The sequence below is a fragment of the Polyodon spathula genome, chromosome 24, assembly GCF_017654505.1.
Source record: "Polyodon spathula isolate WHYD16114869_AA chromosome 24, ASM1765450v1, whole genome shotgun sequence".
Taxonomy (NCBI): Eukaryota; Metazoa; Chordata; class Actinopteri; order Acipenseriformes; family Polyodontidae; genus Polyodon; species Polyodon spathula.
In genome coordinates this window covers 19,418,505-19,441,949 of record NC_054557.1, presented here as the reverse complement: position 1 = coordinate 19,441,949, position 23,445 = coordinate 19,418,505, and the positions used below count along the sequence as shown (strand labels likewise).

The 23,445-nt window shown below is 48.1% G+C and overlaps 1 protein-coding gene across 1 annotated transcript in view; it reads left to right on the top strand.

Moving 5' to 3' along the window:
- The window catches only part of cicb (capicua transcriptional repressor b), a 33,625-nt gene extending 10,751 nt beyond the window's left edge, over window positions 1-22,874 (top strand). Inside the window, exons 4-22 of the mRNA XM_041225715.1 lie at window positions 9,409-9,558; window positions 9,763-9,961; window positions 13,202-13,325; window positions 13,492-13,674; window positions 14,435-14,582; window positions 14,802-14,998; window positions 15,219-15,369; window positions 15,468-15,556; window positions 15,783-17,439; window positions 17,653-17,828; window positions 17,925-18,085; window positions 18,192-18,340; window positions 18,603-18,914; window positions 19,251-19,570; window positions 19,961-20,166; window positions 20,362-20,513; window positions 20,744-20,878; window positions 20,976-21,107; window positions 21,282-22,874. Of these exons, the coding sequence (XP_041081649.1) occupies window positions 9,409-9,558; window positions 9,763-9,961; window positions 13,202-13,325; window positions 13,492-13,674; window positions 14,435-14,582; window positions 14,802-14,998; window positions 15,219-15,369; window positions 15,468-15,556; window positions 15,783-17,439; window positions 17,653-17,828; window positions 17,925-18,085; window positions 18,192-18,340; window positions 18,603-18,914; window positions 19,251-19,570; window positions 19,961-20,166; window positions 20,362-20,513; window positions 20,744-20,878; window positions 20,976-21,107; window positions 21,282-21,643 (5,003 nt within the window). The 3' untranslated portion in view covers window positions 21,644-22,874. The remainder of the gene's footprint in view (window positions 1-9,408; window positions 9,559-9,762; window positions 9,962-13,201; window positions 13,326-13,491; window positions 13,675-14,434; window positions 14,583-14,801; window positions 14,999-15,218; window positions 15,370-15,467; window positions 15,557-15,782; window positions 17,440-17,652; window positions 17,829-17,924; window positions 18,086-18,191; window positions 18,341-18,602; window positions 18,915-19,250; window positions 19,571-19,960; window positions 20,167-20,361; window positions 20,514-20,743; window positions 20,879-20,975; window positions 21,108-21,281) is intronic.
- The last annotated feature ends 571 nt before the right edge of the window (window positions 22,875-23,445 follow it).

Here is a 23,445-nt window from a genome sequence, read left to right as displayed (position 1 = left end):
CAGACTCCCGGCACCTACAATACCCGGTCGTTTTGAAATGATAAACCTGAACAAGGGGAGTTCTGAAACCCAGAGCTGAGTGCAGCAGGGCTAGTGCTCTGGCCAGTTTGTCCCAAGTATCCCCTCGCTCTGTGTACACACAGGTCTGTTACAATATAATACGATCCTGTGTTTGTCTATAAAGTAATACCTAGAGCTTGTTCTCACTGCAAGCAGAAATGTTGAATTTCTGTGTTCAACAGCGACCTCTGCTGTCCAGTAGTGTGAACTGTGGCAGCACTGCACAGCTTTTGGGGAGGCTGAAGGATAGGTTAGTTTAATAAACCCTGGAAGAATTTAGCAGTAAAAGAGAAGCATGGATATGAATTATAGTGTCAAACTAGACTAGCTATAAATTGCCATGATGCCTCCTCCCTAGCAATTCAGTCAGGCACACACACTGGCCTCAGTTGGTTATTATGGGTTTCCTGTTCCCAGGGTTGTTGCCGTGGGCAGCGCTAGGCCAGCGGTCGCTGTGGCAACAGCAGAGCGCTCCCAGTCGAGTGGCAGCCCTCGCAGGGTTGCCGTGACAACAGCAAAGTTTAATCAAAGAAAACGTAATTGGTGCAAAAAAACAAAGTAGCGAGAGAGAGGGCTGTAAACAAGGGGAGGTTAAATCATCGTACAGCTCTTGAATCAGCGGACACGCGGGTTTACGTGTGTGTGTGTGTGTGTGTGTGAGAGAGAGAGAGAGAGAGAGAGAGAGAGAGCAGGGGCAAGCGAAGGAGGCTTAGGATCCATTCTCTTACCTCTTATTGGCACTAGCAGTACTAGCACGGTCTCCCTGGTTTCACTGACCCTGAGAAGCACTCACAGGGATGGAAAGAAGACTCCCGTTGCACAGCAGTTTGATCCATCCCTGGTTTTATTCTGAGTTTAATGAGACACACCTGAGCTTTAAAAAAAAAAAAAAGAAAAAAAAAAGGGCTTTTGTGAAGTTGTAATTTTCATCTAGTTGTTTCAGTGGAGCATGTAAGAGAGTGATGTACCCACTAGTTAGGGAGGTGTCTCATTGAAAAACGAGGGGGGGGCTTTCGAGTGCCACTGCACTGCTTTAAGCTGTCGTCAATACTGTAGCAATTGATCAGCATTTGATCAATCGTCTCAATTAGATGATGGAGCTCTCTGTGTGAGGGCTGACGGCTCGTCTCCTCCATGCACTGGAAACATGCAGCGGCAGCGCCCCCCTGTGGCCTTTATGTGTCACACCCTCTAGAGCACAGGGAGTTTTCTGCACACTGCAGGCATTGTAGTCCCTCATACAGGGTCTGTCTTTCTTTCTTTCTTGCTTTCTTTTTATTAATAAATATATGTGTGTGTGTGCACACACACTGTAAACCCAGACCTCTTTCTGTACCTGAAGGGATTAACTGGTCCTGCTTGTTTACTACAGAAGGCAGCGATGCCCCTATAAGAGCCGAGGTGTCTGATTGGGCAGTGGGACGGACTTTCTCGTGGCTTCGCTGATTGGCAGCTTCAGCTGAGCACACCCCCATTGTTTGCTGTGGTTTGATTGACAGGTGGTCCTGGATTAAAAGTGTGTCTGTGTGAGTGTGCTTGTCGGTGTGTGTGGGTTTGTTTATAGGGCGCATTGGTTCAAAGGGAGGGAAACCTGACACAGCCTGCCTTATTAAACATAAGCTCTAGAGTTTAGAACAGGAAATCTGCACTATGTGGGAGTCATTGCAGAGTCCTCTGCAGTATGTGTGCATGCGCTGGTCAGTGTGTGTGTGTCAGTATGGGTCTGACTGAGCGTGCCTGTGTGTGTGTGTCAGTATGGGTCTGTCTGAGCATGCCTGTGTGTGTGTGCCAGTATGGGTCTGTCTGAGCGTGCCTGTGTGTGTGTGCCAGTATGGGTCTGTCTGAGCATGCCTGTGTGTGTGTGTCAGTATGGGTCTGTCTGAGCATGCCTGTGTGTGTGTGTCAGTATGGGTCTGTCTGAGCATGCCTGTGTGTGTGTGCCAGTATGGGTCTGTCTGAGCGTACCTGTGTGTGTGTGCCAGTATGGGTCTGTCTGAGCGTGCCTGTGTGTGTGTCAGTATGGGTCTGTCTGAGTGTGTGTGTGTGTGTGTGCACGTGCGTGCATGTCTGAGTGTGTGTGTGCGTGCTCACATGTGTGTGCGTGTGCGCGCGCACGCGCTGGTATCAATGTCAGTCCCAGATGAGAAGTTTAAACAGGCTTTCAGAACAATATATCTTGGTGTTTTCCTGGTTCGAAGTCTCTAGTGAGCAGTGAGGCTCCGCTGTACAGACTGCTCCCTTCCTCTCCTCTCATTTCCTGTACAGAAAACTCATGTTTGTACCGCTCTCTCCCCCCTTCACTCCAAACCCCCCCTTTTCCACCTCAGTCTCCCTCTCGCTCCCTTTCCCTCATTCCCTCTCTTTTCCACTCGAATAACGTGTGAGTCACTTTTTGTCTGTATTCCAGTGATTGCATTCTTAATAAACCAACACACTCACACACACGCACACGTGATTATTTGGAAACGAAAAAAAAAATAATAATTTGCAGTCAAGGAGTTCATACAGGAATATGAACAGGCTTTCTTTCTCTCCCTGACTCCTCCTCCTCCTCTCTCTCACCCCCTCCTCCTGTGCTCCTCTCACTCTCTATCCCCTCCCCACTCTGGTCAGGGTGAGTAATGCGTCTGGTGACACAGTGTCTGACTGAGCTTCTGTAATGTCTCTGTAAACAACGAGAGAGAGAGAGAGAGGGAGAGAGAAGGAAATGTGTGTGAGTGAGAGGACCACTAACACGAGAAAACATTTCTAAACTATAAAGGACAGCTTTCAAGTCACGCTGTCTCCTCCTCTCTCTCTCCTCCTCCCCACTCTCTGTCTGTGATCTCATTATTTAACTCTGTGACTCAGACTGACTCACTCACTAATAAATCATTTGGTAACAGCTTAAATTTGATGCCAACAGAATTTGTACTGTCAATTTATGGATACATTTCAGTGCGTTAAGTTTAACATGAACCCGATAGCGCCACCTAGCCCTCCAGATTGGAACCCAGTTCCCCAGAGGAAGGTGGAAGGCTAGTGGAAGCTGGTGTTAGCCTGGGTTCTGTTTGCAGCAATCGGGTGACTGAAGGGTTAAGTCTGCAGTGTTGGTGTTGTGTTTCCCAGACTCCTCGGCTGATCTCATGGGGTGGGGTGTGGTGTAACCCCCCCCTCTCCCTTGCTGAACCACTGCACTCAATAGCAGCTCTGTCCTGCAGTGCGAACATAAACTGAGAGACACACACTGTGACATGGACACAGTGTGTGTGTCTGTGCGTCTGTGGGTCAATTTGACAAAGTGTGTGTGTGTTTACCTGAGCAAGTTGATAGCACTTCCTCTCAAAAAGAAAGACCCATCAGGATGGGAAACACCTGACAAAACCTACTTTAAGAGAACGCAGGCCACGCCCCTGTAAAACTGAAACAGATATTTCAAACATGAAATTACTGCAGTCAATGCAAAGCTCTCATTGACACTGTAAACCAGTGTGTGTGCCAGTGTGTCTCTGTGTCTGTGTCAGATGGAAGTGAAAAGGTCCACTTGTACAAGGCCAGAGTTTGTGGTTTTTTGAGTAAGTTAATGGCAGCTTTTATACAGTAAGACACCCTATAACAAGCCTGGCAGTAACAGCTGCACACAATAGCAAGGCAGGAAATTCACAAGCTACCAGTGTGGTGACCATAGCATATCTACAGCATCAGCAGCACAGGGACAGACAGAAAACTGGCTTCTAGTCTTTAAACAGGCGACACGTGGGGGATGCAAATGCAGGACAGCTTCATATAAAGCAATGGGGAAAAAAATTAAATGAAAAATATATGTATTATGTGTCCAAATCTCAGTTTTTCCAGCTATTTTTAAAAGATATTACCTGCATGAAAGGGTTCAAACTGTGTGTACTCTAGTCTTGGTTTAAGTGCTGCCTGGTTTGTGAATGTCAGCTCCTTCGTGAATGGACTTCGTGCTTGTAAAGGGGTAATGTTGATTTTATCAAAGATTTCTCGGCAATCAAATGGTTACAAAAATTGCTGTATTCGATAGAGAGAAATGGGCCTCGTTCCCAGTGGCTTGGGGCAGAACTGCAACTAAGCATCGAGGAGCACTGCCCTGCCAAGGCGGGTCCTCTGTCATGCGACTGGCTGGCCGATATCTCCTTCTCCCACCAGCATTCGCTAGCTTTCACATCAATCACGCAGTTATCCATTCAGAGTGGGAGCTGGAGGGCGCGGCTATGCAAACCCATTGTTGCACACTTGAGTCAGACCAAAAGATCCAGCCAATCAAGGGGCGCCAGCTGAGACGTCACAATAGACAGCAAACCCGCCAACCAATGAGCCGCCACACCCCACAGAGTTGCGGTTACTCTCAAGGACCTCTTAACCAATCTGAGCCTGAAAACCGTTTGGCAGGCGATTTGCATATGACTGACATTCCAGATCTGCCTGAGGCCAATCAGCTTGGAGAGCCGCGGTTGGCAGGTGAAAGACTCCTCGCTTGGCGACCTATGGGAGAGCGGGATGGCACAGACCCGAGTTTGCGCGCTGCAGCTGGTTAAGAGAGAGAGAGAGGGAGGGGTGGAGCGGTTAACCTACTTTAATCTTGTTTAGAAAAGCAAAAGGCGAGATCTGTGGATGTTGTGAATGCGGCGCTGCTACCCTGAGAGGGCAAGTTAGTCTACACACGATATCACTGTCACCTCGCCAGACAACGCGTCGGGGCGCAACAAATCCTGGCAGACGTGTGCTGCTAGTACTGCTACATTATAAGATGTCTCATGCGAATACACAGTAGCGTTATTCCTGTCTGCCCTTCAGTGTTACAGCACTCAGTGGATTTCTGCTGCTGTTATTAGTACCATTTTGCTACGGAGCCTGTGCAGCACGATTCTGCCAAATCCAACCAACTGCAAACAAAACATTGCAAAGAAAAGAGACCATATTTATATAGAAAAATAATAATAACATATTTAATGGAATTGAGAACATGAAAAATTGACTGATTTAAAAAAAAAAAAAAAAAAAAAAAAGGAAAAACGGAAGAAGGAAGATCAACCCAGCGAGAGAGACAGAAAGCCCCTCTTTATTATAGTGCAGGGATGTGGAATACAACAGCAACACGCATTTCATTTGAAACGCATGTGAAGTGCGCTGTGCTTTATTAACTATTTCTTTTTTAATGTATATCGCGACACCGGATGAAGTCAGGGAAAGAAAGACAGAAGGCGAGAGAGAGGCGTGTTTGATTGCAGAAGGAGGACTCTCGACTTTACTCGCTTACTACGAGCGGGTCAGAATAACAACAGCACCAGCATTCATTGCGTGCAGCGTGCATTACCAGCGAGTGAACCTGCTTCCACGATACTAGCACAAGAGCCGCAGACATACGGGGAAAATAAATACACTGCGCAACTTTTATTACAGTCAGAAACACCTACTTCTATAATAAGTGTGGATTCCAGAATATCAGTAACCAGTTCACTTTGTTATTGTTAGTCGTATTGATTTCGGCACCACATCTGTGCGCAGGATCTTTGAACAGAGCTTATGTGGGGTAGCGCGAGTTTTGTAGTGTTGTTACCCATGTTAATGTGTGCTAGATCACTTGTGATTTTAGTTTAGCGCGTACAGGGCAGCATTCAGTTGAGAATCGTGAGATATTTGTATTGCACTAGAATAACGTAGGTCGGGGGTATCAGAGTATGTTAATACGGTAATACGCGAATCGATGATGCTCTAGTACATTGAGGTTGTGCCCACTACTGGTAAATACGGTAAAGCCGGGGCTATTGGTTTTAGTTTCTTATTGTTTCCAATATGTAATGTACACGGTCGTTGTGTTTGCATTGACTTTGTAACGCTTTGAAGAAGGCCAGTATTGCTACAGTTGAACTGTGATTAATAACACTTGTCGTGTCATTTTGTTATTATTATTATTATTATCGTTATTATTATTAGAGGTTTTTTATTTTGTGTTTAAAAGCAGCATTAAGGAGAGACGGTTTGTTGGCTTTATTGCGAGGTGTGTGTATCAGATTTCAGTTGTGTATTGGAATTGCAGAATCGAGGCGCGTTTATAATAGCAGCACTCGAGAGGGGAACTGTGTTGTAAAGTTTCAGCCTGGTTTGTACAGGTTACTGTCGGTAAAGTGTTTAGCAATTGGTTCTGATGCTTGGGAGGGAGGTTGAGTAATACTTTTAGCATCGTCAGTGCAAACAAACAAACACAGAATACCAGCAGTGTTTCGAGTTGTCTGTTTAATAGTTTTGCTGTTTGGTTAGTATAATTGAAAATTGCATTTTGGTGTCGGATAAACATTAAAGCAGTCCTGCTATTGACAGTTCGAGAATACCCAAAACAAAACGTGGCACTGTGTGTGTGTGTGTGTGTGTTATAGCTATGTACTGAGCTTGTGTATCTAACTGTAAACACACAGGCACTCACAAATACAAGCATTGTTTGGAGTTTGGATTTCTTCAGACAGAATAAATAGTAATTAGGCTGTTAATTACGTGTTGTTTTTTTTTTTTTTTTTTTTGGTTTTGTTTACTGTATGTTTCTTTATATGTGAATTAGATACAATTGCTTACTTGTAGATGAGGTGATACATTTTGATTAAGACATCCAATGATAAGTAAAACCTGTGAACAGTGGTGGTTTTTGTGTTAATGTTGCAGACGGGCATAGCGAGGGTTCCTTATCGTAGCTAATATATTATCGTTTCTTTTTGTCTCAGTTAGTGTGGGAGCTCGTAAAACAACACGTTGTTTACTCACTGAGTCGGTGATTTATTTATTATTATTATTATTATTATTATATATTATTATTATTATTATTATTATTATTGTTGTTGTTGTTGTTTTACTATTACGACTGCTGAGTAGCCTCAGCGGTTTAAATGCAAATATTAATCTGCATTCGGGTTGCGTACACCCGCCCCTTTACGATTTAGGCGAGGCCAAGGATGAGAGTCAGGCCTAGTTAACCCTTTCCCGACTGCACTCGTCTCTGCTACACACGAGAAACAAGCAGAAAGCAAACAAAAATGGACATGGATTGAAAGGAAACGGAGTCCATTTTTGGACAAACTTGGAAGCTTTAATATTTCTTTGTTTGGCTATTTGCTGTGGTAATCGGCGCCTCGGTGTTGCGCTATTGCAGAGATCCACTGTCCATTCATTCGTATCTGCACAACACGGGAGAAACCAAAAACAGCAAGACTGGACTCATTCATGTATTTATTAGCACAAGAAGATGGATGCGCGCTTTGGAGAGTTATCATCGTCATCCTCATCATTATTACTGGTTTTATTTATAAAATAAATGAACACGACTCGTGACAGCTCTTCACATTTGAAAACATACGCCTCCCTACTTACTTGTGTCAGTTATTATCATTGAATACATTCAAAAAACATTCTAACCCGCAATATTATAAACCCAAGGCAACATCTGTGAATCACCGCCTTATCAATAACAGTATTGTTTAAATAAGTAAATCTGAAAGGTCTCTACAAAAACGGACCGGGCCATGTTTTCTTCGGAAACTCCACCGTATCTACGTCAAGGTCTCAGCATGTTTGGTACGTATTGCTGTTTTTAGTAATATTATTGTTCTGTCATGAGTTGTATTGGTACGTAGAACTGTCATGGATCGCAGTTCAGTCTCTGTGCCTCAAGCCTGTCCTGGATTGGAGGGAGCCCCCGTTCTCTTAGGGGGTGAGGGAGGGAGCAGTTCAGTCTCCGTGCCTCAAGCCTGTCCTGGACTGGAGGGAGCCCCCGTTCTCTTAGGGGGTGAGGGAGGGAGCAGTTCAGTCTCCGTGCCTCAAGCCTGCGCTGGACTGGAGGGAGAGTTCCCCTTTCTCTTAGGGGGGTGAGGGAGGGAGCAGTTCAGTCTCCGTGCCTCAAGCCTGTCCTGGACTGGAGGGAGCCCCCTTTCTCTTAGGGGGTGAGGGAGGGAGCAGTTCAGTCTCCGTGCCTCAAGCCTGCGCTGGACTGGAGGGAGACCCCTTTCTCTTAGGGGGTGAGGGAGGGAGCAGTTCAGTCTCCATGCCTCAAGCCTGCCCTGGACTGGAGGGAGCACCCTTTCTCTTAGGGGGGTGAGGGAGGGAGCAGTTCAGTCTCCGTGCCTCAAGCCTGTCCTGGACTGGAGGGAGCCCCCTTTCTCTTAGGGGGTGAGGGAGGGAGCAGTTCAGTCTCCGTGCCTCAAGCCTGTCCTGGATTGGAGGGAGCCCCCGTTCTCTTAGGGGGTGAGGGAGGGAGCAGTTCAGTCTCCATGCCTCAAGCCCTTCCTGGAATGGAGGGAGCACCCTTTCTCTTAGGGGGGTGAGGGAGCATCCAGCCTATCTAGTCTGCTAGGCTGTCCGCTGCCCGATGAGCTGAATTGTGTAATTTATATGTCTTTACAAGTTCCTCCTCATTTTGCTGAATAATATTCTGTTGCAACTCGAGATAAGTTAAGCCAGTCTGCAGAAATGTATGTAGTGTCGGGTGCTGTACCATAGAAGCAGAGATGCCCTCCAGAATGCCTGTCCACAGTTACTGGCCCCTCTGGTCTTGAGTGGGTGAAAATCGGCTTGTGTCTCGCACGCAGCACCCTGGGCTAGATTTAGAAATAATAATGAAACTACAAAAGCTAATCTTAATGTGATGTCATTTCGATCTGATACAAGCCATTTGGTACAAAGACATTTCAGAGGGCTGGATCTCATCAATATCAGGGTCTAGTGCTGTATATTATAAAGACATTTCAGAGGGCTGGATCTCATCAATATCAGGGTCTAGCGCTGTATATTATAAAGACATTTCAGAGGGCTGGATCTCATCAATATCAGGGTCTAGCGCTGTATATTATAAAGACATTTCAGAGGGCTGGATCTCATCAATATCAGGGTCTAGCGCTGTATATTATAAAGACATTTCAGAGGGTTGGATCTCATCAATATCAGGGTCTAGTGCTGTATATTATAAAGACATTTCAGAGGGCTGGATCTCATCAATATCAGGGTCTAGTGCTGTATATCACGTGTAAGGAGATTCCGTATTAATTTGGTTCTGAAACACTGTGTTGAGTTTCATATCTGTCAGTTCCCATTTCCCTTGCTGTGAAAAGGGAAATAATATTGTGTGCTGTCACAATAAGAGACCGAGTCAAGCAGACCAGCGTTTGGGCTCTAGTGCTTTCATCAGTGTTATTGAAACTAGAAGAGAGCAAGTCAAGCAGACAAACTGCACAAGATGACATCTCTTATAATGAGAAGGAGCACAACACATACTAACTTCAAATAACCCTCTTTTTCTCAATGTGTGTTTGTGTGTGTGTGTGTGTGTTTTTTTTTTTTTTTTTTTTTAATTCTGTTTCCCTGCAGTTTGGACCAATGTCGAGCCGCGATCGGTCCCGGTATTTCATTGGCACTCATTGGTCCCCTTCCTGGCTCCCAGCCAATCGGAATCCTCCATCCAGTCCTCAGAGGGGCAGCAGGTTGTCAGTCATCCTCCCCCACCCAATCAGAATAAAGGTAAGTGATCCTACAGAACACACCTAATATAGGATATTAAAAACAGTGAAGGAATGTAATATTAGAAAAATATATATGGTATAAAGAGTTCCTTTCTAAATAACCCTCTCTCTCTCTCTCGTGCTCTCTCCTTCTCCCGCACACTCTCTCTCTCTCTCTCTCTCTCTCTCTCTCTCTCTCTCTCTCTCTCTCTCTCTCTCACAGATCCTCCCCAATCCTGTGTGGTGCCAGTCCCAGAACCCAGCACTACCACAGCTCCCAGTCTGGAAGGGGACCCTGAGAAGCGCCCCCCTCCCAGTCCAAGCCCCAGTGAGGCCCCGCCTCGAGAGGAGCAGACCCCCCCTGGCAGAGACAGGGGGGCAGCAGGGGGGGACAGTGAGACTGAGAGCGATGCAGACGACCCGTGAGTATATACACACTGAAATACACAGACACTGATCTATACACACAGACACTGATCTATACACAGTGAAATACACAGACACTGATCTGTACACAGTGAAATACAGACACTGATCTATACACAGTGAAATACAGACACTGATCTATACACAGTGAAATACACACAGACACTGATCTATACACAGTGAAATACAGACACTGATCTATACACAGTGAAATACACAGACACTGATCTATACACAGTGAAATACAGACACTGATCTATACACAGTGAAATACAGACACTGATCTATACACAGTGAAATACAGACAGACACTGTTCTATACACACACAGTGAAGACACTGATCTATACACAGTGAAATACACAGACACTGATCTATAGTGAAATACACAGACACTGATCTATACACAGTGAAATACAGACACTGATCTATACACAGTGAAATACACAGACACTGATCTATACACAGTGAAATACAGACACTGATCTATACACAGTGAAATACACAGACACTGATCTATACACAGTGAAATACACAGACACTGATCTATACACAGTGAAATACACAGACACTGATCTATACACAGTGAAATACAGAATTGATCTATACACTGATCTATACACAGTGAAATACACAGACACTGATCTGTACACAGTGAAATACAGACACTGATCTATACACAGTGAAATACAGACACTGATCTATACACAGAAATACACAGACACTGATCTATACACAGACACTGATCTATACACAGTGAAATACACAGACACTGATCTATACACAGTGAAATACACAGACACTGATCTATACACAGTGAAATACACAGACACTGATCTATACACAGTGAAATACACAGACACTGATCTATACACAGTGAAATACACAGACACTGATCTATACACAGTGAAATACACAGACACTGATCTATACACAGTGAAATACACAGACACTGATCTATACACAGTGAAATACACAGACACTGATCTATACACAGTGAAATACAGACACTGATCTATACACAGTGAAATACAGACACTGATCTATACACAGTGAAATGCCGACAAAACTGGATCATATAACAGACACAAAACCCTAGACCTGGTGACTAAATACGTGAACATATACCAGACATCTGAATTACAATTGTCCCCCTGACCCACTACTACCACAGCTCTGCTGTAAACCCTTATACCAACTGATACTCAGACATAACGTGATTCTGTGTCTATACAGTGTCAGACTTTGAGATAATATAATAATATTATTCCCGCCTCGGTGACCGAATACCCCCATGACACAGACACTGTCTAATGATCCCAATCAAAGGTGTCTGTACTACACGTTGTGAGACTGGACATAGATATGGTCAACCAACATGATTAACACACCACTTACACTGAATACATAGATAATCACACTGAGTCTATACACATGAAACTACAGTTTCGGTGACTAGATATGTGATACTATACCCACTAGATACAGACACTGATGCCTATACTAGACAGTGAAATACTAGACAGGTTGGTCACTAATGGATCTGTACACAGACACTGATCTGTTCACACTGTGATACAGTGTACACAGTATACAATATACACAGATCTATACACAGTGAAATACACAGACACTGATCTATACACAGTGAAATACAGACACTGATCTATACACAGTGATACACAGACACTGATCTATACACAGTGAAATACAGACACTGATCTATACACAGTGAAACACAGACACTGATCTATACACAGTGAAATACAGACACTGATCTATACACAGTGAAATACAGACACTGATCTATACACAGTGAAATACAGACACTGATCTATACACAGTGAAATACACAGACACTGATCTATACACAGTGAAATACACAGACACTGATCTATACACAGTGAAATACAGACACTGATCTATACACGGTGAAATACAGACTGATCTATACACAGTGAAATACAGACACTGATACACAGTGAAATACAGACAGTGAAATACACAGACACTGATCTATACACAGTGAAAACAGACACTGATCTATACACAGTGAAATACAGACACTGATCTATACACAGTGAAATACAGACACTGATCTATACACAGTGAAATACACAGACACTGATCTATACACAGTGAAATACTCTGTACAGACACTGATCTATACACAGTGAAAAATCCACAGACACTGATCTAATAGACACTGATCTTACACAGTGAATACAGACACTGATCTATAAACATAAAAACGCAAATACACAGACACTGATCTATACACAGTGAAATACAGACACTGATCTATACACAGTGAAATACACAGACACTGATCTATACACAGTGAAATACAGACACTGATCTATACACAGTGAAATGATCTATACACAGACACTGATCTATACACAGTGAAATACACAGACACTGATCTATACACAGTGAAATACACAGACACTGATCTATACACAGTGAAATACAGACACTGATCTATACACAGTGAAATACAGACACTGATCTATACACAGTGTGATCTATACACACAGACACTGATCTATACACAGTGAAATACAGACACCGATCTATACACGGTGAAATACAGACACTGATCTATACACAGTGAAATACAGACACTGATCTATACACAGTGAAATACACAGACACTGATCTATACACACAGTGAAATACACAGTGACACTACAGACAGATCTATACACGGTGAAATACAGACACTGATCTATACACAGTGAAATACAGACACTGATCTATACACAGTGAAATACAGACACTGACAGACACTGATCTATACACAGTGAAATGCAGACACTGATCTATACACAGTGAAATATAGACACCGCTCTATACACAGTGAAATACACAGACACTGATCTATACAGACACTGATCTATACACAGTGAAATACACAGACACTGATCTATACACAGTGAAATACACAGACACTGATCTATACACAGTGAAATACACAGACACTGATACACTGATCTGTACACAGTGAAATACACAGTGAAATACACAGACACTGATCTATATACAGTGATACACAGACACTGATCTATACACAGTGATACACACAGACACTGATCTATACACGGTGATACTCACAGACACTGATCTATACACAGTGATACTCACAGACACTGATCTATATACAGTGATACTCACAGACACTGATCTATATACAGTGATACTCATAGACACTGATGATTTGTTTCTTGCTGTTAGGTTCTTCTCCAGCATGATGCCCGAGATGCCCTTGTCTGTACCCCCGGTGAAGAGGAGGACCCAGTCCCTCAGCGCCCTGCCCAAGGACAGGGACTGTGACAAGGATGGCAGGAGCCCGGGCAAGGTGAGGAGAGGGAGGAAGGGAAAGGAAAAGAAAGGAAAGGAAAGGAAAGGAAAGGAGAGTCCTTGTGTGTGGATTTCACTTTTTTTTTTTGTTCTCCCCGTCCTCCTCTCACTCACTCTCTCACTCACTCTCTCACTCACTCTCTCACTCCTCTTGTCCCTCTCAGAGGGAGAAGGATCACATCCGGCGGCCGATGAACGCCTTCATGATCTTCAGCAAGCGGCATCGTGCCCTGGTGCACCAACGCCACCCCAACCAGGACAACCGCACCGTCAGCAAGATCCTGGGGGAGTGGTGGTACGCACTGGGGCCCAAGGAGAAGCAGAAATACCATGACCTCGCCTTCCAGGTAACCAGAAACACCCTCACCTGAGACAGGGAGCCAGAAACACCCTCACCTGAGGCAGGGAGCCAGAAACACCCTCACCTGAGGCAGGGAGCCAGAAACACCCTCACCTGAGGCAGGGAGCCAGAAACACCCTCACCTGAGGCAGGGAGCCAGAAACACCCTCACCTGAGGCAGGGAGCCAGAAACACCCTCACCTGAGGCAGGGAGCCAGAAACACCCTCACCTGAGGCAGGGAGCCAGAAACACCCTCACCTGAGGCAGGGAGCCAGAAACACCCTCACCTGAGGCAGGGAGCCAGAAACACCCTCACCTGAGGCAGGGAGCCAGAAACACCCTCACCTGAGGCAGGGAGCCAGAAACACCCTCACCTGAGGCAGGGAGCCAGAAACACCCTCACCTGAGGCAGGGAGCCAGAAACACCCTCACCTGAGGCAGGGAGCCAGAAACACCCTCACCTGAGGCAGGGAGCCAGAAACACCCTCACCTGAGGCAGGGAGCCAGAAACACCCTCACCTGAGGCAGGGAGCCAGAAACACCCTCACCTGAGGCAGGGAGCCAGAAACACCCTCACCTGAGACAGGGAGCCAGAAACACCCTCACCTGAGACAGGGAGCCAGAAACACCCTCACCTGAGAGAGGGAGCCAGAAACACCCTCACCTGAGACGGGGAGCACCACGCACGCACGCACGCAAAACAGTTAAACCCAGCAATGGCAGTGATTTTGAGTGCTGAGCCATGTTGCTTTGCTGCCCACTGCAGGTAAAGGAGGCTCACTTCAAGGCACACCCTGACTGGAAGTGGTGCAACAAGGACCGCAAGAAATCAAGCTCTGATGTGAAGACAGCACTGAGTGGAGCTGGGGGTGTGCCCAAAGAGATAAGAGAGAGGAGCATGTCAGAGACTGGAGGTGACAGAGGAGAGAGAGAGAGAGAGAGAGAGAGAGAGAGAGAGAGGTCAATGTAGAGGTATTTGTGGAGGGAGGGAGAGTAGAGAAGGGGGTGACTGGGATGAGAGGATAGATGGAAGGGGTGGGATTAGCATACCTGACAGTAAGTTAGTGAGGCAGGAGTTTCCATGAACAAAAAAATAACTTCACTTTCCTTCCCCCTCTCTCTTCATCTCTCAGAGCCCCTGGCTGTTTCCCAGGCTGCCGTCTTGGGGGCGGAGCTGAAGGTAGGTCCCAGTGGAGTGGGTGTGACCGAGCGGCAGGCAGGGGAGGGGCCTCAGACCCAGCTGACACGCCCCCGAGCCTTCTCACACAGTGGAGTGCACAGCATGGAGAGAGGAGAGAGGAACACGCAGGCACTGACAGAGCTGACACAGGTACACCTCTCTTTCACACTTCCTCTCTGTGTGTATGTGTCTCCCCTCTCTCACACACACACTTCCTCTCTGTAGAGGTCTCCTTCTGCTCTCTCTCTCTCTCTTGCACGCTCTTCCTGTGTGTAGATGTCTCTCTCTCTCTCTCTTTCTCTCTCTTACACGCTCTTCCTGTGTGTGTAGATGTGTCTCCTCTCACACTTCCTGTCTCCTCTCTGTGTAGATATGTGTCTCTGGCTCTCAGTACTCTGGTATGAAGTTCTCTGCCCCACGGCGCTCGTTCTCGCGCTCCCAGCGCGCCGCCAGCGAGGAGATGACCAGCGACGAGGAGAGGATGGTGATCTGTGAGGAGGAGGGGGACGATGATGTCATCGGTGAGGGAGAGGCATGTGTGAGGGTGTCTGTGAGAGAGTGTGTCGGGGTGACTCTCTGAGTGTGCCAGGGTGAGTCTCTGAGTGTGTCTCTGTTTCAGAGGACTCCTACCCGGCCGGCACCATCGATCTCAAGTGTAAAGAGAGAGTGACGGACAGCGAGAGCGACGGGGAAGAGGGGGAGCACAAGGTGAGTGTGAGCGAGTCAGGGGCTCTGCGTGTGTGTATCTGTCTCTGCCTCTTTCTGTGTGTTTCACTGAGTCTGTGTTTCAGTGTCTGTGTGTCTCTGTCTTTGTGAGTCTGTCTGTATGAGCGCGTGTCTACCCGTCTGTCTCTCACAGCTTCATTTATTTTTAAGCTAACAGTTAAATGATGTGAATTGATGTTTACAATATTCCCTCTTCTCCCCTTCACAGAGAGTGTTTGCCCCGGTGATCCGCTCCTCCCCTCATTCTCACTCCCTTGCTCACCCCTTCTCACACCCCCACTCTCACTCCAAGCCCGAAAACAACGCCAACAACAGCAAACAGCCACTTTCTGTGCGCAGAGAAATTATGTCCTCCCAGCAACAACAGCAGCAGCATAGGAATCAGAACCTCCCACAGCCTCCCAGTCCCAGCTCCCAGCAACACAAGCACCACAGCGCTCCCAGCAACAGCTCCCAGTCACCCTCCCAGTCCCACCGCACCTCCTTTAACACCAGTTACCAGTCTGGAACGGGGGGAGCATGTAAATCAACAGGAGGGCCACCCACTTCACCATCATCGACAGCAACAGGCAAGCGCCCGAGCAGCAGCAGCAATACCAACAACAACTATAATAACAATGATAATAATACCAACAGTAATAGTAGCAGCAGCAGTGGCGATGGGCTCAAGAGGAAGCGAGGGGATCAGCAGCAGCAGCAGCAGCAGCAGCAGCAGCTCAGGGAGACGTCCTCGGCAGAGCCCTCCTACCCCCCCGCTCACACACCCAACAGCTTGACAGCTTCCCCCTCCCCCAGCCCTTCATCCCAGCCCCAGCCCCAGTCAGTCATTGCCAGCACAGTGAGCATGCTGCCCGCACTGGTTTTCCCCCAGTCCCCTGGAGGGGTAGGGGTGGGGCGTGTTTACTCCCCAAGCCCTCTCCCCGCCCTGCCGCTCTCCCAGCAGCACTGCCTTTCTGTCAGGATGGCCTCCACGGTGGTGACCAGCGTTGTGAAGCCCGTGAGCAGCACCCCCGTCCCCATCGCCAGCAAGCCGGCCACCCTGCCCTGCCCCCCGGCCGAGCTGCAGTTGTCGGGGAGGGTCTTCAACCAGCAGGGGGTGCCGGGCGGAGGGGCTGTGTCTGTCCTGTACGCAGAGAAGAGACCGCCAGCGGTGCTGGGGGCCGCGCAGCCCACACAGCAGATTGTGATCGCCCCCCCCTCTGCGGGGCTACTGCCCAGGTACACCTCGTCGACCCCTCCCTTCTCCTTCGCTACCACCTCCTCTCCTTCGTCATCCTGCTCTTCTCCTCATGCTGCATTCTCCATGGCTGGGGGAGGGGGCGTGCTGACCAGCCTGGTGGTGGGTGGGGGGGGTGCGATTGGGATTGGGGGCCCCCAGCATGGTTTCGGGGGACCCCCCCAGGGCACAGCTGTGCATCTCATCGCTCCCCATCAGCAGCCTCAGAGTTACCACAGCTCCGGCTGCGCTGTTAATAACGGCACGGGGCTGGCCGCTGGGAAAGGCAGCAGTCTGGGCCTCATCCAGTCCCCAGCTCAGTTTTTGTCTGCGGCTGCGCCCTCCTGTGGCCCTAAAGGGGTAACGCAGGTGCAGTACATCCTGCCCACCCTGTCCCCAGGGGCGGTTGCTATGGGAGGGGCCGGAAAGGCTGGCTTACCCTACCCCTCCCAGCAGCTCCCTCCCACCCACCACCCCCAGCAGCAGCAGCAGCAGCAGCAGCAGCAGCCAGCCAGCATCCAGTTCACCCTGCCGGCCCCGCAACAGGGGCCCAGCCAGGTGGCCAATGGGAAGGCGGTTGGCGTGGTGACGGGAGCCACGCCCCCACAGCAGCAGAATCTTGCAGCCTGCAACTCGCCAGGGAGCAGAGGTGAGATACACACTGAGGGAGAGAGGCATTGGGAGGGGTAGGGGAGGCAGGAGGGGAATTGGAAGAGTTGGGAGGGAGAGGAAGGATTGAGGGGGTGGGATGGTGCTTGAATCCTCTCTATCCCGGCTTAGTCTGTTGTTGATGTTGTTGTTATTATTATTTATTTGGCAGACACGTTTTTCCACTGTAACGCCCGGACTCTCTCTCTCTCAGCTCAGTCCATCTCCCCAGTTCTGCACCAGCCCTGTCTCTCTGGCTCGATACTCCAGGCCCAGGGCAAGATGCTGGTTCCTATGGCGACTGTGCGCACCGCCCAGCCTCATCCCCTCCCCCTCGTGGCCCCGCCCATCTCTGTGCCGATCCAGAATGGGGCCCAGCCAGCCAGCAAGGTGAGTGAGCGGGAGTCAGTTTTGTAGTGAGGCTGTTGATTTCCGGTTGTGTATTGTTGTGTTGATTGCTGTTTCCTGGTTGTGTTTTGCTCTCAGATCATTCAGATCGCTCAGGTGCCAGTTGTCCAATCGCAGGTGGCCCCCGCAGGAGCAATACATGCTGGGAGCCCCTTCCCCGCCTCCATGACGACTGCCACAGTGATGTCACCAGGCTCCTCCCAGCCCCAGAAGGTTCTCCTGCCCTCTGCTCCCACACGGTAAAGAAAAACACCAGTCGGGGAGGAGCAACCATTTGAATGTTTAATCGAATATTGCAAAATAAAATCCATGCCGATCAGTAACCGATAATCTTTCTCCCTCCAGGATCGCCTATGTGCAGTCGACGATAAGCTCCTCCTCCCAGCCTGACCCCACCGCTGGCCCTGCCTATGTCTCCTCCTCCCAGGGAACTCTGGGCCTCACTGCTGCCATCGCCCCCTCTGGTCAGACTGTGGTACAGCCTGTCCTTGCAGGTAAGACTGCGAGACCCAGTGTGCACAGCACTGACCCGAGCAGCAGCTCCAAGAAACTCCACCTGCGTCTCCCTTCTTATTATTTATCAGCATTCCCTGCGTCTCCCTTCTTATTATTTATCAGAGCTCATGTTCTCTATATTTTTTCACTGTGTTTACAATCATTCTTCGTATTGGTGCCAAACGAACTGCACTCTTTGATTTATATATGTAAACACTTTCATAATAACATAATTCTGTCTCTTCCTCCTCATCTTGCCAGGTCAGACCCCTGTCCTTACCCCAGGCCAGTCTCCCAGCTGCCCCCAGGTGCCCCCCCCTCCTCACGGTCCCAGTGTGGCGGGGCAGGTGCTGACGGCCATCTACCCCTCTCCTGGTGCTGGGGGTGCAGGGGGTGTGGTTCCAATGGTGACGCTGCCGCAGAACATGGTCTACAGGGTGTCCTCCCCTGCGCCGCACTCGCAGCCACAGATCCTGCCGAAAGTTGCGCAGACGCACAAGCCAGCCAACTGCACCGCCCCTCTGGGGACCTCTAGTGGCTCTGCAGTGTCGCTACAGCAAGCAGGACTGACAGGTATGGACTGGACTGCTATCACATGCACTCTGTCCGGTAAGCATTGTAAAGCACAGAGAGGTCTGATAAAGCATTGTAAACTGCAGAGAGGTCTGGTAAAGCATAGGGAAGGGCTGTAACGCACAGAGAGATATGGTAAAGTATATTAAATGCCAAGTCCAATCTGGTGTAAACAGTGGCACCAGGAGGTTTATCAATATACAGTAGATACAGTAGATAGGATACTTATGCTTTTTTTGTAAAACCAGAAAAAAATGTTTAATAATAATAATAATAATAATAATAATAATAATAATAATAATGTATTAATATATATTTCTTGTCCTCTCTACTCAGGGGGCTTGTCCTCGGCCCCTAGGCCCCCCCAGAGAGTGAAAGCCACGCTGGCCTCCATCCCGGTGGGCAGTCTGGAGAGCGAAGTGGGGGGGTCATCTCGAGGGGGGAGCGCCACTGTTGCTAGCCCCCCTGACAGCGGAGGGGAGCCACAAAACCAGGACAGGTACCCCCCCAAACTGCACAAGGAGTGGGACCCTGCCGGGGAGAGAGAGGAGCGGGGCAACAGCACCGGCCCCGAGGGGCAGATAGCGGCTGCTGGGAGCTCTGCAGGGGCAATGAGCGGAACCTGCCGGGGCAAAGAGGGGGTGACACAGCAGCAGGTAAGGGGGCGGGTACTTTAAGAGATTAAAAACCCGTTTGAACGCTAGGGTATGGTTTGTGTGCCAGTGTGTAGAGCCATGGTTTCCATTAGACTGAGGGAATGGTCAAGTTGTTGCTTTACTAATTAAATGCTAGTTACTAATACAAATGAAAATAAATCCAGTTTTTAACTGAGGGCTGTGAAGCAGAGGTGGGGAGCGCAGAGCTATGCAAACTTGAGTGTGTAATGTGATTGACACAGCAGCTGTGAATCATTGTTTGCCACCATGCTCACCAACTAGAATAACAGGATACTGACAAAGAGACTATGTTTAGAAAACGTGGATGATGTGAAGAATCCCAATTTAAATTGCATTTAATCATTGTTGTCATTCCCCTCCTCCCTGTAGGGTGTATGGAGAGGCCCTGTTCCTGAGGCAGCCCCGCCCTCCTCTCCCTGCCCCTCCTCCTCCTCCTCCTCTTCTTCTTCTGGCTCTGTCTCCGCAGTGGGGGGGGCAGAGACCCCCAAGCTGCCCTCCCTGAGTGACCCCCCTCCCGCCAAGAAGGTGAAAGTGAGGCCGCCGCCCCTCAAGAAGACATTCGACTCTGTGGACAAGTGAGTGGAGAGAGAGGGATGGAGAAGGGGAGATAAAAGGATAGAGAGGGAGGGCGGTAGAGATGCTGCACTTTGTGCTTTTGCTCTGGAATCTGTAGAGTCACATCATGTTTTTTGTTCTTGTTGATTGTAAATTATTGTGTCCTGTGTAACGTTTATTTGAATTTGAGCGTGATTAAGACACTCCCCCTGCAGGGTCCTGTCGGACGTGTATTTCGAGGAGCGATTCGCTGAACTCCCCGAGTTCAAGCCAGAGGAGGTGCTCCCCTCCCCCACCCTGCAGTCTCTCGCCACCTCTCCTCGAGCCATCCTGGGCAGCTACCGCAAGAAACGCAAGAACTCCACCGGTGAGGGAGGGAGGGAGAGATGGAGGGAGAGAGTCTGAGTGCTTGTGTGTGTGTGCCTGTGTGTGTGTGTGTGTGAGCGTGCTAGACTGACAGCTTGAGCTACCACAAGAACTCCACCGGGGAGGGAGAGAGGGAGAGTGTGTGTGTGTGTGTGTGTGTGTGTGTGTGTGTGTGTGTGTGTGTGTGTGAGCGAGGAAACTGTAATTGTTTGAAATCTCTTCTCCCCTCAGATCTAGACTCTTCCACAGAGGATCCCGTCTCTCCCAAGCGGAAGATGCGGCGCAGGTCCAGCTGCAGCTCGGAGCCGAGCACCCCCAAGAGCGCAGCCAAGTGTGAGGGAGACATCTTCACCTTCGACCGGCCAGGTAACCACTCCCCCCACGCGCACACACAGACACACACGCTACAGACCCCCCCCCGTACCAGAGCAAGCAGTGACCCCCTGTCCCACCTCCCCCTCAGGCACGGACTCTGAGGATGTCCTGGGGGAGCTGGAGTTTGACAAGGTGCCGTACTCCTCCCTGCGTCGAACCCTGGACCAGCGCAGAGCCCTAGTCATGCAGCTCTTCCAGGAGCATGGCTTCTTCCCTTCAGGTGAACAACTGTGCATGTACAGGCCTCTCTGTCTCTCCACCCAGCCAGCCTCTCTGTCTGTCTATCTATCCTCTTTGTATCTCTGTCGTGCTTCCAGTTTGACTGCTCTGCTAGCTGCAGCCTACAGTTTGCAGGTCACTAATCCCCCTCCCCCCACCCCTCTCTCTCTCTCAGCCCAGGCCACAGCTGCCTTCCAGACTCGTTACTCCGATATCTTCCCTACGAAGGTGTGTCTGCAGTTGAAGATCAGGGAGGTGCGGCAGAAGATCATGCAGACCGCCAACCCTTCGGAGCTGGTGAGCCTGGGAGCAGGGCTGGGGTCCCAGGACATGAGCGCACCCAGCACCCCCAACCCCAACCCTGGCCCCAGCCAAACACAGATACAGGGGCCCGCGGAGAGTCACGCCACACAGGAGGCAGGGGAGACCCAGGGGGGAGAGGGGGAAGGAGAGGGAGGGGAAGGGGAGACAGGCTGCACTTCCCCACAGAAACCACAGGGGGCAGCGATGGCATCATCCTCCCAGGAGTTGAGATGAAGGAAAGGAGACCAGAGTGATGGATGGAATGAAGGCCAATTGATGTAGGAAGAGAAGGAAGAAATGAGAAGCGGCTTTTTTGACTTGGATGGGTTTTTTTTTTTCTTCCTGTCACATGGGAAGTGGGATGCGAGTGTCCTGTCGTCATGGCAACTGCCCTGGCACACAATGGCATCATGCGTCAGCAAAGCCACTCGCTGTCTCTCTCCCCTTCTCCCTCATCCAACCTACACACTCTTTCATCTAACTTTCCAACATCCTCTCCTTCCCTCTATCTATCCTACACACTCACTTTCAGTATTAATGAGTCCTTCACTCCTCCCCTTCTCGGTTATTTTGGGATTCTGAGAGTATTCTGTTGCTTTATAATGTATAGCTTGCATTTCAGTTTGTGTGGAGAGGTGGGGGAAACCTGTAAACGCCAGCTTCTCTGACTCCTTCCTCCGACTGGATACAAAGTGGGTGGGGAGCTGTACCTCCTTCACCTGCCATTGGCTGGATTGCAACAGTGGCCTGACCTCAGAGCTCGATTAGGCTGCAGAGGAAAGCAGTGAGAGAACGGATGCTTTGATTGGCAGTGGGAATTTATTTCCCTGCTTTGGCTGGAGTGTAAACCTGCTGCACAATCGGAACTCCTCCCTCACGGGCTGGGAAGAACATTTTATTTCCATGTACGGGACACCTCTGGTTGGCTGCAGTGGTTAAGCCGCATTCTGATTAGTTCGGATGAACAATGGCTGCAACATGTGTCTTGTGCTATTGGCTGGAACGCACAACGGACTAGAATTCAACAAAGAAAGAAAAACTCAGTCCACAGGCAGGCTGTTGCACCAGGAGGAAGAAAGGAAAAAAATGGAACAGTTTTAATGAAACATTTAATACAGAACAATAACTTTTAGTTGTTTCTTTTTCTTTTTTAAACCACGTATTATAATTATTAATATTGTTCTTTTTACTTTAAACTTTTTTTTTTTTTTTTTTTTTTTTTTTTAATTGTTGCACTTTGTTGATTTTGAAAGGAAAAGGATCAAGTCCTTGCACGCAAACACAAGCTCCCTGTTTCAGTGTTGCATTGTTTTGTATTGTTACTGTACAGTGGGTGCAGGACTGTCGCTTCCAGAGAGCGCGCTTTAATGAATGTACAAAATGACTAAGAAGAAATGACATTATTTAGAACATGAACACAAACCATCAGCTGAGTTGCCAGCACTGCAGTAACCCTGTGTGTGTGTGTGTCATATATAAAATATATATATATATATAATATATATATATATATATATATATATATATATACTATATATATATAAAATCCATGTATCATAATATATCTATAATATATATATAACCTATAAAAATCCCTAATAAAACCCCCTTCAGGTGCTGTGTGTTTAATTGTACCATGTTAAGTTTCTATCTATGTATTTTATAATGCATAATGTTTTTTTTGGGAGGGCAACTTTTAAAACTCCATAGAGTTCACGAAAACTGTTTTCAAATTTAAAAAAAAAAGAAATTAAAAAATGTAATTTAAAATTGTTACTGAAGGATACATATCTTCTAAAAGTAGGGGTGTGACCATGTGCTGAGTCCTAATCTATCGTTTGCACCGTGACACGAGACCAAAAGCACAATCCAGCTCGCTGTAGAGCACCAAGAATCAGGGTTTGTTTTCTAGTTGGTCTGAATGCACTCATTTATTTGTCTTTTAACAGAACGCTCCATCATTTAAGACTGTTTGATTCTTATGCATCACTCAAGGATCCCCATCGTCAGTGTCGTGATTCAGTGTCTCGTTCACC